General features: G+C 43.7%; 3 protein-coding genes across 13 annotated transcripts in view; 1 reads left to right on the top strand and 2 right to left on the bottom strand.

The window, feature by feature from the left end:
* Window positions 1–2,046: 2,046 nt before the first annotated feature.
* Window positions 2,047–8,521, top strand: LOC125883796 (nectin-4-like). The gene is made up of 3 exons (XM_049568379.1): window positions 2,047–2,197; window positions 5,606–5,941; window positions 6,048–8,521. The coding sequence occupies exons 1-3, from the start codon at window positions 2,140–2,142 to the stop codon at window positions 6,176–6,178; spliced, it is 525 nt and encodes a 174-aa protein (XP_049424336.1). The 5' UTR covers window positions 2,047–2,139; the 3' UTR covers window positions 6,179–8,521.
* Window positions 8,522–10,093: 1,572 nt separating this feature from the next.
* LOC125883785 (Fc receptor-like B) lies at window positions 10,094–13,748 on the bottom strand. Its single transcript, XM_049568357.1, has 6 exons — window positions 13,706–13,748; window positions 13,451–13,486; window positions 11,134–11,397; window positions 10,812–11,054; window positions 10,560–10,736; window positions 10,094–10,466 (listed from the first exon to the last, which is right to left on the bottom strand). Exons 1-6 carry the CDS (start codon window positions 13,734–13,736, stop codon window positions 10,354–10,356), a joined length of 864 nt encoding a protein of 287 aa, XP_049424314.1. The 5' UTR covers window positions 13,737–13,748; the 3' UTR covers window positions 10,094–10,353.
* A 3,030-nt stretch (window positions 13,749–16,778) lies between these two features.
* LOC125883778 (Fc receptor-like protein 5) overlaps window positions 16,779–17,067 on the bottom strand; it is a 40,665-nt gene continuing 40,376 nt past the window's right edge. For 6 of the 11 annotated variants that reach the window (XM_049568345.1, XM_049568337.1, XM_049568340.1 and 3 more), the window contains exon 6: window positions 16,797–16,996. In XM_049568345.1, coding sequence (XP_049424302.1) covers window positions 16,884–16,996 — 113 coding nt within the window. In that variant the 3' untranslated portion in view covers window positions 16,797–16,883. Of the gene's footprint in view, window positions 16,997–17,067 lie in introns of all 11 variants that reach the window. The other 5 variants (XM_049568336.1, XM_049568338.1, XM_049568342.1 and 2 more) reach the window with 2 other exon arrangements.

The raw sequence follows: 17,067 nt of genomic DNA, 5'->3' as shown, positions 1-17,067 counted from the left end.
AATCTGCTTGCGGGCATACATGTTTGCTTACGTCCAAGGTCCGACGTGAGGCGATCAACACAATTTTTCCGGAAGTAGGGGCTTTTCATGTCAGGTCCTCTGAAACCTCTGAGCCCTCTGTGTGTTAACGTCTGCAGCCTGTATGTGCTGTACACCTTCTGTCACCGCCTCCTGCTGCAGCCTCCTGATCGTATCCAGGCTCGGAAAGTGGATAAGATGAGCACATACATGCAGGTCAAATGTTTCAGGGAAAATTCAAATTCTGTCACTCATCAACCCGACACTCAGAGATGGGCAAAAATACATCAAAATGTATTTTGATACAAAACACAAAATACCCCTCAAATAAACGTATCAAAATAAAATACATGTATTTTGTATTTTCAAAAACAGAAAATACTTTTTTCTTTTTCTTTGTAGCAGTAACCCGCAGCTCTACAGGTCACTCTGTCTGTCGGTTGGTCGGTTGGTCCACAAAACTTTTTGTGAATAACTCAAAAAGTCCTTGACCAAAAATGCTCAACATTTGCAACTAGAGACCATGAGTAACTATACCAGAAAGAACGATCACTATTCGTCCATAGGTGGCACTATACTAACCGATTCAAATCTTTTCATGAATAACTCAAAAAGTCCTTGACCATAAATGCTCAACATTTGCATACTGCAACTAGAGACCATGAGTAATGCACTAACCTAGACAGTTAGCATAAGCATCGCTAGCTTGATATAACTATCATCCCCATGTATTTATACAATAGGCTATGTAGCCAGACCCAGACATAAATCATGCATCAAGCCAGTTGACATCTGTCACACTCAGATAAAATATTTACCTTGACAGACAGTCTGTTGAACTTGGAAGACGTGAGCAGCAAGGTAGTCTACTGGTAGTGTGGGTCCATCCACGTGAGCAACATGCCTGGCAAGTCTAGTCTAGCTGTGCTGTGAACTGTCACTATTGGAAATATACTCCTTAACCGTGTGTTAACACGTGATGTGGTAGCTGGGCATCCATCCACAGTGGGACTCTGATTAAGGAGTTGACACGGAGGCAGAGAGCGGTTTGTTAACTTTATGCAGGCACTTCAGAGAATGGTACAACGGTACATGGACATATGCGTATGTGTGGTCTCTGAAATACAAACAGAAATACATATATATATATATAACCATGTATGGTTTCATAAATGCCTGTGATTTACTAAACTTAACTAAATAATAACTTAATGTACTCCACAGACACATTAATCATACATTCATCACATCTTCTGACATCATTTCGAGGCAGTAGGTTAGCTTAACAGGCCCTAACAAGCAGAAACGTTAGCTTGCTAAACACAAAGAAATTATCTCCAGCCATGTCAATATTCCTAGCACAAAACAACAACAAGGACACGTGAAGCATAAATAACTGAAAGGAAATACATTATAAGAGGTGCTTACATCCGTCACGAACGCACACCGTATGTAAGTAAGTAAAAAATATTGTTACATCCAATATTATAAGAATGTGTAGCCTATTATTTTTGTTTTTTGATTCGTGGAGAAAGTATTTTGAGTATTTTAAATACAAAATTACTCCACTCAAAAGTATTTAGTTACAGATTACATTTGCTTTTATCAAATACAAATTACAAAATACTCAAATAGGTATTTTAAATACAAGTAATAGAAATGCTGCCCATCCCTGCCGGCCTCAGGAGTGATCAGCACTCAGCCTCAGTGTGACTGAGTGGAAGTGTGAAAGTGTTTCTGCTGACAGACTCTCTGACTTTAATTGTATTGATAAAGGTCGATCAGGGAAACAACAGATAGTTTCTAATAAATAAATAAGTCATTTCTTTCTTTTCTTGTTCAGGTTTTGAATCAGAACAAATCAAATATCAAACCTGTCAGTGACACGCTGAGTTTATTTTGTATCAGATCAGTCTGATCAGCTGTCCAATCAATAATTGATATCCAATCAGGGAGGTGAGTCGGTCGGAAAGCCTCCTCTCTCCTTGACTCCTCAGAATGCATGACGTCCTACAAAATGCTCCTCCTCCTCCTCCTCTTCCTCTTCTCCATGCACAGATCCGTGCAGCTGTGTGTGCGGGTGAAGTCAGTCAGGGGAAGGATCGACTCTCTGCTCTCATCATGGCGCAACTTGCGACTTTGTTAGTGTGTACATGGATGTTTTCTCTGTCTGCAGCAGGTGAGCTGTGTGTGTGTGTGTGTGTGTGTGTGTGTGTTATAATATCTTGTGATGGCAGCAGTCAGGATGTGTTTCTGTTCACAGCTTCATTTTCTTTTATCAAAGCTGTTTCAGATTCTTTTTGCGACGTTTTTTTTTATTTCGACGAATTCTTGTAAACAATAGTTTGTTTTGTAAATAATGACGTCACCAACCGTGAGTGATGTTTGAGCGTGAGAACGATCTTGTGTACAGTAGCGTCAGACAGACATGTCACCACCCTGTGCCTGTCTCTCTGTCTCTCTGTCTGTCTGTCTGTCTGTCTGTCTTCACACTGCTCCTTTATGTGATCTCAGCTCGGACACAAGACTCGAGGCTGTGTCAGGACCAGCTGCACACGTCACTGTGCAGAATGCTTTACTTCCTGCAGTTATAGTCCACTTAATCATATTCCAGCATGTAATTTATTTCTGCGCTCAAATAAACGATTGGAGAAAAGTCTAATCAAACACTGACAGAAGAAATTAATGCAAGGTGTTATGACATCATCAGATCAAATCCTGACTGTAGTGTAAGCAGTAATGTTCACACTGAGTGCAGAGGGTGAGTTTCCAGTCAAACTTATTTATGTAACATCAAGAGCGTTCATAGAGCAGTGTGCAGAAGGGATTCAGGAGAAGGCAATGCTCTTTTCACCTCGCCAAAATGTAGCGTAACTTCAGAGCGTTACTTGCCCTCCTGCACATCATGGCTGCTACCAGACGATGCCTCAGCTCCTCTGCTGCAGGATGATGTCAGCACCTTCACTGTGGCTTTAAAGCTGAGTGTGATACAGCAGGTTTGATTGGCTGTAAAGACTCCAGCTCCAGATCTGCTGCTTCATCCCTTTGTGTGTGTGTGTGTGTGTGTGTGTGTGTGTGTGTGTGTGTGTGTGTGTGCCCTCAAATTACTGTTTGCAATGAGGACTCGTGGCAGATGGCTCAGACGCCAGAGACACGCCTGTGTTTCAGGGTGTGACAGCTGCACCCTGGGAACACTTTGAGAAGACAGCCACACCACGTGTCATGTGACGAGGACCAGCCAATCACAGCCCACAGGTCTCTTTCCTCCCTCAGTAAATATCAGTGTGTGATCAATATGGAGGAGGAGCTGATCATGTCAGTGCAGAGCTGTCAGAGCGTCTCATCTGTCCCACAGACACACAGGAAGTAGATCAGCTCAGACCTCAGGGTTTCAGGTAAACAGGCTGTGATACTGTGACCGTTAAGGTTGCTTAGCAACCGGTTGCTTAGCAACCTGTTGCTGTGCTCTTGAAAGCTGGCCCAGAGACACAAGAGAAGCTCCCAGTGTCTGACCTCATGTTTTCCAGGTGGTTAAAGACGCAGCATGTGTGAGGGTCGTCTCCACATGACGCATCTCTGTCACTGCGGTCAAGTGAGCGCGGTGTTCCAGCTCCTGGACATGTTTACATTCAGACAATATCCAAATGTTTTTCCATCTATCCATCCGTCTACCCACAGAGCTACAATGTAAGAGGAAGTGTAAGAGAACAAATTAACGAATAAAAACCTTTCATACATGCAGCACAAAGGTCTTTACACTTCAACTGTGTCATGATCCTGTTTGTCTTGTCTTTATATCCTCTGGACTTTGATTTGGAGTTTTCTGTCTGTGTTTCATGTTTAAACTGCTTCCTGTTTTATTTTGTATTCTCTCCTCATGTGTCGTGTCTGGTTTCACTTCCTGTCTTTGTGTGTTTTCTGTCACACCTGTTTCGTTAGTCCCTCCCTGTTCCCAGAGTCTTCCCTTCACACCTGTTGTGTATTAGTCTTGTCCTCTCAGCCGTTGTTGTCAGCCAATCCCCACCTCCGTCCTGTTGCCCGTGTCCTCCTCCTCCAGCTGCGTCTCCTCTTGGGATTAGTTTCCTGTGTATAATGGTGCGTTTGTTTTGTACTCGGAGGTCGGAAATTCCAATCCATGTTGTTTTCCGACTTGTCCACCGTCGTCAACTAGAATGCAAAAACTGGAGGTGATGTCATTCCGACTTCAGACCTCCGAGTACAAAACGAACGCAGCATATACCTGTGTGTGTCCTGTTGTTCTTTTGTCAGTTTGTCTGTCTTGATCCTGGGTGTGTTCTGTGGTCGTCCCTGTTCGTCGTGTTTTTCCTGGTTGGTTTTCAGTTTGTTTTTTTTGTTCTTTTGCCTTTTGTTTGAGTGTTTTGTTTGAGTGCCTGTTCCTGTGCGTATTCTTTTGTAAAGCGTCTTTGAGTACCTAGAAAAGCGCTATATAAAACCGATTTATTATTATTATTATTATTATTATCATTATCATTATTATTATCATTATTATTATTATCATTATTATTATTATTATTGTCCTGCTTTCATTTGGACTTTTAGCTGCCTGCCTGTGCTGGATGTTTTCAATCGGCTACATTAAAGCTTGCTTTTTGTCAGACACTCAGACTGTCTGTTTGGGTCCTCCTCTGCACTGACACGTGACAAACTGATTCATAAATCCAGTGAGAGTTTAAAAGAGGTGCAGCAGCATGAAGCGTAAAAAGAGTTTCAGTCACTGACAAAGGCTGCGTTCTTGATCTTCTTCCAATAAACCAGCAGCAGATGATCTCAGTGTTCTTGGAGGCAAACAGTGAACAAGGGAGTTAGTGATGTAGTATGGTCCCAGCCCATGTAGGGCTTTGTATACAAGGAGGAGGAACTTAACATCTAAATGTAACAGCTCAGACTGGCCTCATGTGCTCTCTCTGCTCTTCTGGTTCACAATCGAGCTGCAGAGGTTTCAATCAGCTGACGTCTCTCAGTGGTGTTTTTGGGAGGCCAGTAAAAAGTGCGTAAATGTCCCGCAGGACGTTGCTAATGAAAAATTGTCCTGAACGCGTCGTGCTGTGTCAAATGTCCTCGAAACAGCCAGCCAGGCACAGAAAGGTTGATCCCTTTGTATTGTGGCTAAAACACATCAAACAGACAGCAGATGTTGGAGAGGTGAACACACTAGGAAAAAACAGCACCACCTAGTGGACAGAAAGAGCAACTGATTTTATTATTCTAGGACCAAAAGTTGGATTAAAATGTGTATTTGCAAAAAGTAATGAGGTATAAAGATGGATACTTGACCAATAGAACATCACCATGCAAAATATCACAAAACTATTCTGTATTGATTTTGTTCCTCACCCCTAGCTATGCAGTGTGAATGCACTTAGCGCACTCGTGCACTCAGAATATCGAGTGTTTAGTACAGACGGATGAGATTTGAACCAAATCCCGGTTCGCGTCACAGATTTAACATGAGAACATGAGATGTGTAAAACAGTGTGTGTGTGAATGTGTCGTGTGTGAAATGCTGATGTTGTTTCTGAACAAACTGTGGAGCTGATTCCTCTGGATTTCTCCTCTTCTTGTTCAGACCAGCAGGTCACAGCGACGCCCTCAGGAGACGCCACGCTCCCATGTCAGGCTCCCGCAGATACTCCCACTGACCTCAAACTGTTGAAGTGGAGCAGACCTGATGTGAGTTCAGGTTATGTCTACTTTCACAGAGACGGGCGCTTGTTGAAAGAATACCAGCACTCGTCCTATCGTGGTCGAGTGGAGCTGAGCGATCCAGAGATGAGGAACAGAGACGTTTCTGTTGTTCTGAGGAACATCAGCAACAGCGACGCTGGAAAGTACGAGTGTCTTGTTTCAATTAAATCCGAACAAACAAGCAGACAATACGTGAGGCTGACAGTCACAGATGAAGGTGAGTTTGTGTTTGTCAAGACTAAGTCATGTGATCAAAGTGCAGGAGATGACGTCTGACGTGAGACTGAAATGAATTCTGCTCTTCACCTGTTGGTGCTCTGCAGGTCACAAAGGAGACACTCCTGCAGGAAACAAGCGTGCAAGGATTGGGAAAGTAAAAAACACAGCTGGTGGAGGAAACAAGAATGGATATGTTGGACTGGCGCTCTGTGTAGTATCAGCACTGGTTTTATGATCTTTATGTACGTATACAAAGATCATTAAACCATCATGGTGTTCCTAAAACCTGTGGGGAGCACTGACTGGAGACGTAACAGGTAACAGATGTTTGTCGAGACGTCCGACAGTCCGTCTGTGAACACTTTAAGAGCTCGGCCAGCAGGAACTGTCCTCAAACCAGGTTTTAAACCATGAAACATGATCTTTTCCAAACCATAACTTAACGTTTTTTTGTGCCTAACGCTAACCACTCTTTAACCACAGCGCTGAAATGTAAAGGTTTAATATATCTGCTATGTGTAGCATACAAATGGAACATGTCCACGGCTGCAGAAACATGTAATGGCAACGCTTCTTTTGGCTGACACGGACCTGCACTTCCTCCTACAATGTAAAACAGTCAGTGAAATAAGGAACCGTTATTTTAAGAAGCTCAGATCTGTGCGTGTAAATATATACATATATATATATATATATATATATATATATCTTCTACCAGAGGCCTGGGAGTTTGAGGGTTGTGTGCAGTGTGTCAGGTGTTCCTTGGGGTCACAGCTCCCAGTGCTCCCATTAGCTCTGGCACCACTGTTGCCTTTACTCCCCACATCTTTTCCAGCTCCTCTTTCAGCCCTCGGTATTTTTCCTTCTTCCTGATGTTGCTGTCGTCTCTCACCGCCTTCTTCTGTTGTTCGTCCATCAACATGATGTCTGATTGGTCAGCCATCAGCTGTCTGTCCCACAGTATCTGAGCTCACTCATTCTCCACCACCTTAGGAGGTGTCTTCCACTGTGACCTTGGGACTTCCAGCCCACACTCAGTGCAGACCTTGGTCATGGCGTCCCATGTGCGCTCCTCCTGCTTCCGTCTTACCCCCTGCTGTTACGTGCTGAACTGTCTCAGGAGCATCTCTGCTCAGCACCTGGGGTCCTGTCTGCTGTGGTAGACCTCTGCTTCTATTGATCTGGTACTAAGTTCCTGTTCCTGTGCTGTCATGGTTAGTGCCTCTGTGCCGTCTGTCAGTCCGGCCTCTTCTAAACACTACTAGGACTGTTGATGGTACATGGCGTGATGATGGTTCATCCTCCTCTTCTGCTGCCTGAGGTATTCACTTACATGTAGCGTCTCATCTTTGGGCACCATGTTCCTGATATGTTGCTGGATGTTGGTTGTTTCGTCCTGGACGGGGGCTCTGACACTAACCAGTCCTCAACCCCCTCACTACGCTTAGTTTACAACCAGTAATATATTCAGGAAGTAACTGTTTATATTTGTTTGGATTTTATTTCATTTTATTCTGTACTAATTTAAATATTTGTATTTGTGTAAATATATTTGTAGGGTTTGGTGGAAATGAGGCTTTACAATTCAATGTATAAACCTGTTGTTAGAGCCAGAATGTTCTTTATCTAACCAGACGTTAATTGTTATGAACGATGTGTACGTTAGGCGCTGTTGTGCTGGTATCTTGGGCGCAGCATAGGTAGGAAGGTCGCTGTTGCCTTGCCGGGAAATCAAAAGGTTTTGTTTGTCACACTGTTTGGTTTCAATGGAAACAATGGAAATGAACTTTGTGTCACTGAACAGAGTAAAGAGGATTGTGATTCTGCAGTTCACCCTTCAGAGCCTGTACTGACCACACACCACAACAAAACATAGCGCACGGCATCAAACCAAAGCAAGCGCACCAGTCAGGTCACTCCTGACTCAGATATCTCAGTGGCTTGAAGTACGAGCCTTACCTCCTACAATATGTGACTTTATAGTTTTTCATTAATCTTCATGTTGACGTTTTTATGTTCCTAACTAGCTTGAGTCTGTGGTGCAGGCTCAGATGGGCCATCAGGCAATTCAGACTGCAACGAGGTGACCGGTACCATCTGTGCACACGTCATAATCTAGAAGAGTGGCTGTCAAACTTTTCATGCTCAAGGTACAGCAGAGGTCAAGCCAAACTCTCAAGGCTCACCTGTATCTGTGCACAACAGCTTCTATTATGTGTTATCACTCAAAAACCAACACAGGTAGCTTTCATCATACTGTCTACTGACTATCTTCACCTGTGCTTTGTCGTAATTTTCTCTGTACAACAAAGCGATCCATCGTTCCACTCACAGCTGTCTCCTCTCAAATGTTAAAAGCATTAAATTAAATCACATCTTTAGGTAGAGTTTGCCTCTGTATTAGGAAACGGGCGCACACGACATATTGATACAGACGATTAAACACACAGAGAGGTTTGAATGTTTCAACGTTAACGACACTTCACAGACACGGTCTGACTTGTATGTACATTGTATGTTTGCTGGCTGATCCCTTTCATAACTTGTTGAGCATCTGGAATAAACAGTGAATCAGCTCTCAGATGTCTTTATTACTGTGTTGGCTCCATGCAGGTGTGTCTGTGGATTTGGATCATGGCCTAACTTCATGTGTGTCGTTGGAGATCCTGAACATGTCGTGACATGTTTGACACTCAGATGAAATGTTTGAACTGATGTGACCTGTGAGGTTTGATCATCTCAGCAGGTCTGACAGGAACACATCAGACTGTCTCATCTGAATGAATCTGATCAGTTTTGAATGTTTCTGTGTGACGTTCAGTGGACCTGCTGTCTCTCTTCTCTTAACATTTTCTCCTGTGAGTTCAACCACTTCCAGTGAAACCGATCCCCTGTAGGACAAAGTGAAGCTGCTGTGCTGCCCCCTGCTGGCTGACTGACTGTAACAACATGATGCTGGAACAAGTCATCTGGATGAGTCTGGTTACTTCCTGTCAGTGTGACGTCAGAGAGGAGTTGTCTGATGCTCTTAGGAGCTTCTAATACAAAACTGTGTGTTCAAATCTCCTGACTTCAGCTCCACTTCAGGGCAGGAGCACAGAGTGTGTTTGATCTGATAAATATCTGGGACTGTGTTAGACGACTCAACTATTTGTGAAAAAGCTGAAGCTGAGTTTTTATTTTAGAAACAGGAAGTGCTTCTGTTTCTTGGTCTCTGCTACAGCAGTGACTGTGTTGATTATGTGTGGAAGCGTCTGCAGAAGGACTTAAAGTTGCTCTCACTGGTTCCTCTCAGACGTCTCAAAGCTCTGTTTATTTTGTACACTATCATCTATATGCCAGTGTCAGGGTGTGTTGTAGCCGCTCTTACTAACCCTGTAGTTGCCCCTGTTTGTCTGGTTGTTATGGTTCACTTATAGCGTATAGCTTCACTTATATTGGCTTTTCTTTGTAGTCATCTTATCTTGTGTTTCATACTGCTGGTTTTACAGCTGCATGTTTTTAATTTTGTTGTCTGTCTGTGACTTCATGCTGCTGCCTGTCTCGGCCAGGACACTTCTGAAAGAGATTGTTCATGTTAAGAGATCATTCTGGTTAAATAAAACATGACGACGCCCTGTGGTGCTGAAATGTTGTTGTCACTGTTAAAGGCTGAACATCACTCAGTGTGTTTGGGTCACTGAGCATGCTCAGTGCGGTGCTGTGTTGTCAGACGTTTCCTTCTGTTCACCAACACTGCACGCTTCTCTTTTGGTTCATATGAAGACTGTTCATGGAGGTTGTGTGAAGTGACGCTCCGTGGTGACATCAGTACTTGGTGATCTGCTGTTGGTAGAAGGAACTAAATGTTCTCCAATAGTTCTCTCCTCCATGTTGAATCTTTCTTCTCTGTTTTCAGAACTCATCACACAGAAGTGACTTTTTGTTTCCCTTTATAGTTGTTTTTATGTTTTATGTTAGTTTATATCTTTGCTGAAGGACAGATGACTCGTTCAGTGTCTCTGAGGAAGTTTTTCTTCTCTTTCTGTTTGTTTGTCATCTTTGTGGTTGTTTTGTTCCTCTTTGTAGAACGAGTCTACAAAACCACATGATCACATGAGAATAAGACACAGAGAGAAAAGATGCTCATCATTTTGTTTTATTTCATCTAAAGCGATTAAAAACATGACCTTTACATTAACATGAACAACAAAACAACTCATAGCAGAGTCTGAATAAATATCATCTTTACTTTGGACCAATATCACATGAGAAGACTAGAAGAGTTTAAAGAGAGTCAGAGATCCTGAGTTCAACATCATCTACAAGTCAAACTACAACATGTGGGGTTCCACAGGGAAGCGTTCTGGGTCCTCCACTGTTTCTCATCTACCAAGGACCTGAAACATTTTAGCTTCATTTCACATCAGTTCAGAAGTGATGCTCCGTGGTGACAGCAGTGATGACATCATCGTAGTCATCGTCCAATCCCTCCTCAGCCTGGGTGGGCGGGGTTATCACCATGGAGACAGGCAGGTCATTTCCTACAGTCAGAGCAGGTTAGAAAGAGTTCTGTTAGAGACAAGTGTCAGTCATCAACACCAGAGTGATTGATTGATTGATTGATTGATTGATACCTGTGGGCCGTTGTCGATATAAAGACACCATGATGAAAGTGGAGATGCAGTACGGACAGAACACCACCAGGTAATAGAGCACTCTGAACACAAGGTGGAGGTGGTCTGAGTGAGGGGGCGGGGCTGCAGGTGTGGGCGGGGCCAATGTAGGAGGTGGAGCTGTGGTTGTAGGTCTACCTGAAGAGAGAATCCCACCTGGTCAGGTGAATATCTGGATGAATGAACTCCTGAAATCAAAGGTAACCTCCTGACCTGTGACAGTGAGCCAGCTGGGTGGAGACTCTCCATGACCTGTGATGTCACACTTGTAGAGGCCTTCATCAGACCTGGTTACATGGCGGATGGTCATGTGACCTGCAGGCTCAGTCCTGATGAAGGAGCCATCTTTATAGAAAGCAGCTGGGAGGTTGGAGGACGTCTTTGTTTTACAGTGCAGAGTGACATCATGTCCCTCCATCACAGGGAGGACAGGACTCTGCAGGATCACTGATCCACCTCAACACAGAGACAAACTACAGCATTTCATCCATTTACACACAGCTTCATCAACACTGACTCCACAGTCTGATCTTACCAGTGACACTGATGGTGATGCTCTTACTGGTTGCTCCCTCTCTGGACTCACACCAGTAAACTCCACTGTGCTTTGAGAGGATGTAGCTGATGTTACAGACAGAACCAGCTGATCTTCCCCAGTCAGCTCCACATTCAGTTCTGGTGTCTGTGGTTGTGTTCCTCCTCAGAGTCCATCCAGCAGAGCTGTCGTCCTCCTCACAGCTCAGAGAGACAGACTGTCCTTTAAACATCTGAGAGCTGCTGGGACTCACAGTCAGAGAGGCTGCAGGGAGGAGGAGGAGGAGGAGGAGGAGGATAGACACATTAAAAGCTGAAGCCACTGACAGATCTCAGTTTGTGTTTGTGTCCAACATCATGTGATTAATGTAACGTCTAATGTGTCCTTCAGTCCATGTGAGGACACAAACTGGTCCTTTCCTTGCAGACCAAACACTGGACCAATGTGAAGCATCATGTCCAAACACAACTGCAGCTTTTTCTAAATGCAGCATGTTACAGTCTGTGCCCAGAGTTCTGTCTGACAGGAAGAGAAACCTCAGATAAAACTGATCCTGTCAGTGTTGGCCATGGAGCACAAACTCTGAGGTGGTATTTAGACTTTGTGCAGACACAGGAGGAGGACAGACAGACTCCCCATCAACCTCTCAACCTGTGTCTTTGGATCTTTGTCAGTCTGAAGCAGTGTTAATGTCACCGCTGAAAACTGTGACAAAAATGTTTCGTCAACGACCTTTTTCAACAACGGAAAAAAGACGATGACAATCTAAACGTAGATCTATGTTCAATTTCAGAAAACTAATAAACATTATTGTCTCAAGACTAAATCTAAAATAGATGTCACCAGGGCGTAAAATTAAGCGCCAATGGTGGGTAAAAAATGAGTTTGGCGTGTAAAACAAAAACACACACCCGCCAGTGGCCGATGGAAAATTTTGAATTGCATGTGGGTTTTTATGTGCTTCGACCATTTCTGCCAGCTGTGTCCAGGGCCGGTTTTTGCTATGGGCAATGTGGGCAACCGTCCAGGGCGCAATCTATGTGAGGACGCACGGGCGCCCTCACAAAAACAACAACAACAACAACAACAACAACAAAAAACTCGCCAGTTTTCTAGACTACCGCTCATTTCCACGTCAAGTTAGTAGAGTGGGCGCTGGGACGCCCCTATTATCACGTTTCAACCAGCAGCAGAAAGGAAATGCGAATCCTGGAGGTTGTGGGTTGAACGGGGGTCACAGACAGGAACACGGCGGAGGCTCATAGTGCTCTGCGGTGCAAGATAACGGCTTACTGGTCGTCTCCGACAAAGTCCGACTCCAGGTCCAGTAATTTCCTCTTTCGTTGGTGTCATGACTGCCCAGTAGTACCTGGACAACCGAGCCGTGGAGGCACACAGCTATGTAGCGTGTCAGAGGAGAAATGAGCCGTTCACATTTCCACAAACATCACCGCACTTTAGGGACTGTTCGTTACTTATGGAAGGACTTGTCAGGGGAGGAGGGTGGCTGGTTGATTTTTATTTCATTTTTTTATTTTATTTTGATCCCCCCTATGTTAATCACTTATTGATGCTGTTTTTGAAGTATGAATAAGTCAATAAGTAATTTATTCCATTGAAATATCATTGATGTATTATAGAAAAGTGATTTATCTTTTTATAAATGACAAAAGGCACATCTGCCTCATTTTTGCTGTGGTATCGTGATACTACTACTGCAGCCTTTGCCACAAGCACGCCAAAGAAACACAGAGGACAGGGTTGGATTTTCCTAAAGTTGGATTTTCATACTAAAAACGTAAGGTAATTATTTTTCGTCAAATAAGGCACAATTTTTTTATTTGGCTGGTGAAAAATATGTTTGGCTGGTGAAGTTTTGGAGGTCACTAGCCAATGGCAGATGAGGTAAAATGTTAATTACTCTGAGAACATGTGAGGAGAGACATGACGCCTCAGTTTATACTTGATCAGCGCTGCTTAGTTTTACTGTCTGATCTCAGTGTGAGAGACAGAGAGGCGGCTCTCTCTCACTCTGCTCCCATACTCTTTGTGTCCGTGGTGTCGGCAGACAAACCAAAATGCAGAAGTACAATCTGTAGTTTGAGCCTCAGCCCTGAGATGTGAGCGCTGATTAGATGGAGGGAAGTTTACCTCGCTTCATTTACACATACAGTCCATACTGTTAGAATACAAAGCTGTTTGAACATCAGCAAAGTGTCCCTTTGAATCCTCCCTGTGTGACCTCCAGTGACTCTTCTATCAGTGTTTGTCACACACAGTCAGTGAGTTTGAGACGTGACAGAAGAAGTTTACTGACCTTGGTTTGTTGTGCAGCTCAGCAGTGAGGTCACACCTGAAGACAAAGAACACTCAGGTTAGTTTGAGGCTGTGATACAACGAGACCTTCGACACAACTGACGAACACCTGAGTGCAGCAACACAGAAAGATCTTTGTATCACATACTGATGAACACAGAGAGGAGGAGGAAACAGATGAGAACTATAGATTTCTCTTTGTTCTTGTATTTCTTTCAGTTTGATGATTTTAGAAACATAAACAGATGATACTTACAGAGCAGCAGCAGCAGAGAGGTTTCCTCCATCCTGTTACTTGGTGAAATGAGATCTACGTGTTGATGAGAGGTGTGATCAGTTCATGGTCACATCATGTAAACCCTCCTCCTTCCTCTGTGGCGGGCAGTGTTGTGGTTTCATCTCTACACACTGTTAGATTTCTGTATTCAGTCAGAATAAAACAGATGTGTGTGTGTGTTATAGTTGTGATTGCAGGAGGTGAAAGTTGAAGCTGCTGGTTTCATCACAGAGATTATTTTAATCTTTCGAGAAACATGACAAAATGACTTGATGATGATGTTCAAACAAACAGGCTGTATCTTCCTGTAGGTGGCCGCGGTTTAGTTGACAGGAAGTGGACCAGTTTTATATCTGCATGTGTGAAAGCTTCTGTGTGTTTTACCTAGTGAACTGTGGTCAGACAGAGACTAACATACAGAGTGTAGCTGCACGCTATCAAACTACTCATCAACAATCAGAATCAGGTCTGTTGCTGAGTAAGTTTTAACATACAAGGAATCTGCCTTGTTGTTTTGGAGCATGAAGATGAAAATAAGAAGATGAGCAGTAAAGATGTGCAGTAAAGTCAGGTGTAGTGTCTGTGGGGGCAGGATGAGAGTCTGTCAGAGGTCGTCCCAGGCCTTGTTCATGAGTCCAGCTGCACACAGGAAGAAACTGTTCTCATGCTGTGAGCTGTTGGTCCTGATGGACTGCAGCGTCCTACCACAGACGAGTGTTTCAGAGGGTTTGTGTCCGGGGTTGGAGGGGTCTCAGGGTCCTGGAGGTGTACAGGTCCTGGAGGGAGGGCAGAGTGCAGCCAGTCAGCTTCTCAGTGGAGTGAATGATAGTCTGCAGTCTGCTCTCGTCCTTGGCAGTGGCAGCAGCGTACGAGACGGTGAGACTGGACTAGATGATGGAGGTGCACCATCACTGTCGTTAAAGCTGGACCTGTTGGCTCTGTGGGTGAACTGCAGGGGCTCCAGGAGTGGGTCACTGATGGTTCTGAGGTGTGACAGGACAAGGTGCTCAAAAGACGTCATAACCACAGAGGTCAGGGTGACAGCTCTGCAGTCGTTAAGTCATTAAGTTATGGGGACGAGTATGAAGCTGAGATAACATGTTTCACTTTGCTGCAGCTGAATATATGAGCTACCTACTGACTTAGTGTTTGTGATAAGAAACAACTAAAGCTTGGCCTGATATCACCACATCAGTCAGTAAGTTTGAGTCAGTCTGAACCTCTCAGGTCATTTCCAGTTTCCAGTGGCTGTAGACCAAAATGCCCCTGAACACAATGTGAGAGATCTAAAACCAATCAGGGCAATGTAACATGTGACGTAGCACTGAGCCACAGCAAATGTGAACAGACTACTGAGTGCAGAGATGAGCTGTGATGGTGATGCATCAGTATGTCTGTCAAAGTGTTTTTCCCACCAGAATGTCACTCTGATAAATTCCCTCCCACTCCGTCTAACTTGCATTACAGTTTAGTGATTTAGTGACACATGAAACAGACCGAACACAAATGTTGTTTTTGCTCCCATTTTTCACAGGTTTAAGTTAAACCTAAAGATTCAATGGCCTGGACAAGAGTTGACGCACAACAATAAATCACTGTGTCATCAGCATGCAAATATTCATGTTTATGCTGATGACACAGTGATTTATTGTTGTGCGTCAACTCTTGTACAGGCCATTGAATCTTTGCAAAATGTTTTTAATGTGGTTCAACATGCCTTACTTGAGTTGAAACTTGATCTCACCGCAGACAAGTGGAAACTCATGCTGTTCAGCAGTGCCAGAAATGGGACACTAAATGTTCCTTCAGTGGTCACTCTTGATGGTAACATCATAGAGGTTGTAAATCCGTATAAATACCTGGGCATCTTGATCGATGACTCCCTCACTTTTAAGTCACATGTGATGTGCTTGGTGAAGAAGCTGAGGTTAAAGTTGGGGTTTTATTTTTGCAATAAGATGTGTTTTTCTTTTAATGTGAAAAAGCGTCTTGTTGCTGTCACCTTGTTACCTGTACTGGACCATGGTGGTCTTTTATATATGCATGCCTCTGCACAATGTCTTCAGCAGGTTGATGCAGCCTACCCTGCCTCCTTGAGGTTCATTACGAACTGCACTGATCATGGTAAAAGGGCTTTTAAGCATTCTGCTCCTTCGTCATGGAACACACTGCAGGATGTGTTAAAACATGATAATCTTATTACTTTGACTGCTTTTAAATCTAAAATGAAAGAAATAGAGTCTGAATCCTTACACTATCAGTGTTTTGATGCATAAATGCTTGATGATGTGTATTCTTGAGACTGTTTTTATGAAGTTTTGTGCACTCAATAGATATATTTCTGTCCAATTTTGGTCCACCAGACATTTTGTTAGAATCTGTGTTAGTGAGCACTTCTCCTTTTACAAGTGAATCCATCCACCTGTCACAGTAAGGACAGTAAATGTAATTCCTTCCTTCCACCCCAGATGAGAGATGAATGACAGTAATGTGCAGTACTTAGTGATCTACTGGAGGCAGAAGGAACTAAATGTGCTCCAGCAGTAGTCTTTTGCATGTTGTGTTCCCGCCATTTCCAAAACTAAGTGAACAGAAGTGGTCATTTTGTGCCTCCAGTCTACAAAACCACATGATCACATTCTGGCAACAATTAAATCGTAGGCAACTGGTGGCCAGTGGCCCCATTCACTCCTAACGACTGTCGTTCACTAGTGTGACTCACCTGACCCAAACAATGGTCCAGTGAAACTCCACTAACAAAGTATTGTCTTATGAGGGTGGTGGGTGTACACCTCCACAGAGGTTAAAAACCTGAGTCTTACTCCACTGTTTGTCAGACTAGTGAGGACTAGTCAGACCGATGCGTTGAGAACTGATGAAGCTGCTTGGATAAGAGGCGAAACGTCTTCTAGACAAAATCAAAGTCCAGTTGCCTACGATTTAATTGTTGCCAGAATGGAATTGACCTGGATAAATGAGAATATCCACAGACCCACATGATCACACGGGAACAAAACACAGAGAGAAAAGATGCTCATCATTTTGTTTTATTTGATCTGAAGAGATTTAAAACAAACATGAACAACAATCTCTCGCCTGATGTCAGCTGGGATAGGCTCCACCCCCTCCAAACATTTGAGCTTCATTTCACATCAGTTCAGAAGTGATGCTCCGTGGTGACAGCAGTGATGACATCATCATAGTCATCCTCCAATCCCTGCTCAGCCTGGGTGGGCGGGGTCATCACCATGGAGACGGACAGGTCATTTCCTACAGTCAGAGCAGGTTACAGACAAGTGTCAGTCATCAACACCAGAGTGATTGATTGATTGATTGATTGA

Source organism: Epinephelus fuscoguttatus, linkage group LG23, assembly GCF_011397635.1.
Source record: "Epinephelus fuscoguttatus linkage group LG23, E.fuscoguttatus.final_Chr_v1".
NCBI classification, from domain to species: Eukaryota; Metazoa; Chordata; class Actinopteri; order Perciformes; family Serranidae; genus Epinephelus; species Epinephelus fuscoguttatus.
This window is presented reverse-complemented; position numbering and strand designations above follow the sequence as displayed.

Coding starts and splice junctions, on each gene's coding strand:
- LOC125883796 (XM_049568379.1), top strand. CDS start 2,140: ATGGCGCAACTTGCGACTTTGTTAGTGTGTACATGGATGTTTTCTCTG. Junction 2,198..5,605: donor GTTTTCTCTGTCTGCAGCAG/GTGAGCTGTGTG, acceptor CTTCTTGTTCAG/ACCAGCAGGTCACAGCGACG. Junction 5,942..6,047: donor GCTGACAGTCACAGATGAAG/GTGAGTTTGTGT, acceptor GGTGCTCTGCAG/GTCACAAAGGAGACACTCCT.
- LOC125883785 (XM_049568357.1), bottom strand. CDS start 13,736: ATGGAGGAAACCTCTCTGCTGCTGCTGCTCT. Junction 11,398..13,450: donor GAGCTGCACAACAAACCAAG/GTCAGTAAACTT, acceptor TCCTCCCTGCAG/CCTCTCTGACTGTGAGTCCC. Junction 11,055..11,133: donor CATCACCATCAGTGTCACTG/GTAAGATCAGAC, acceptor CTCTGTGTTGAG/GTGGATCAGTGATCCTGCAG.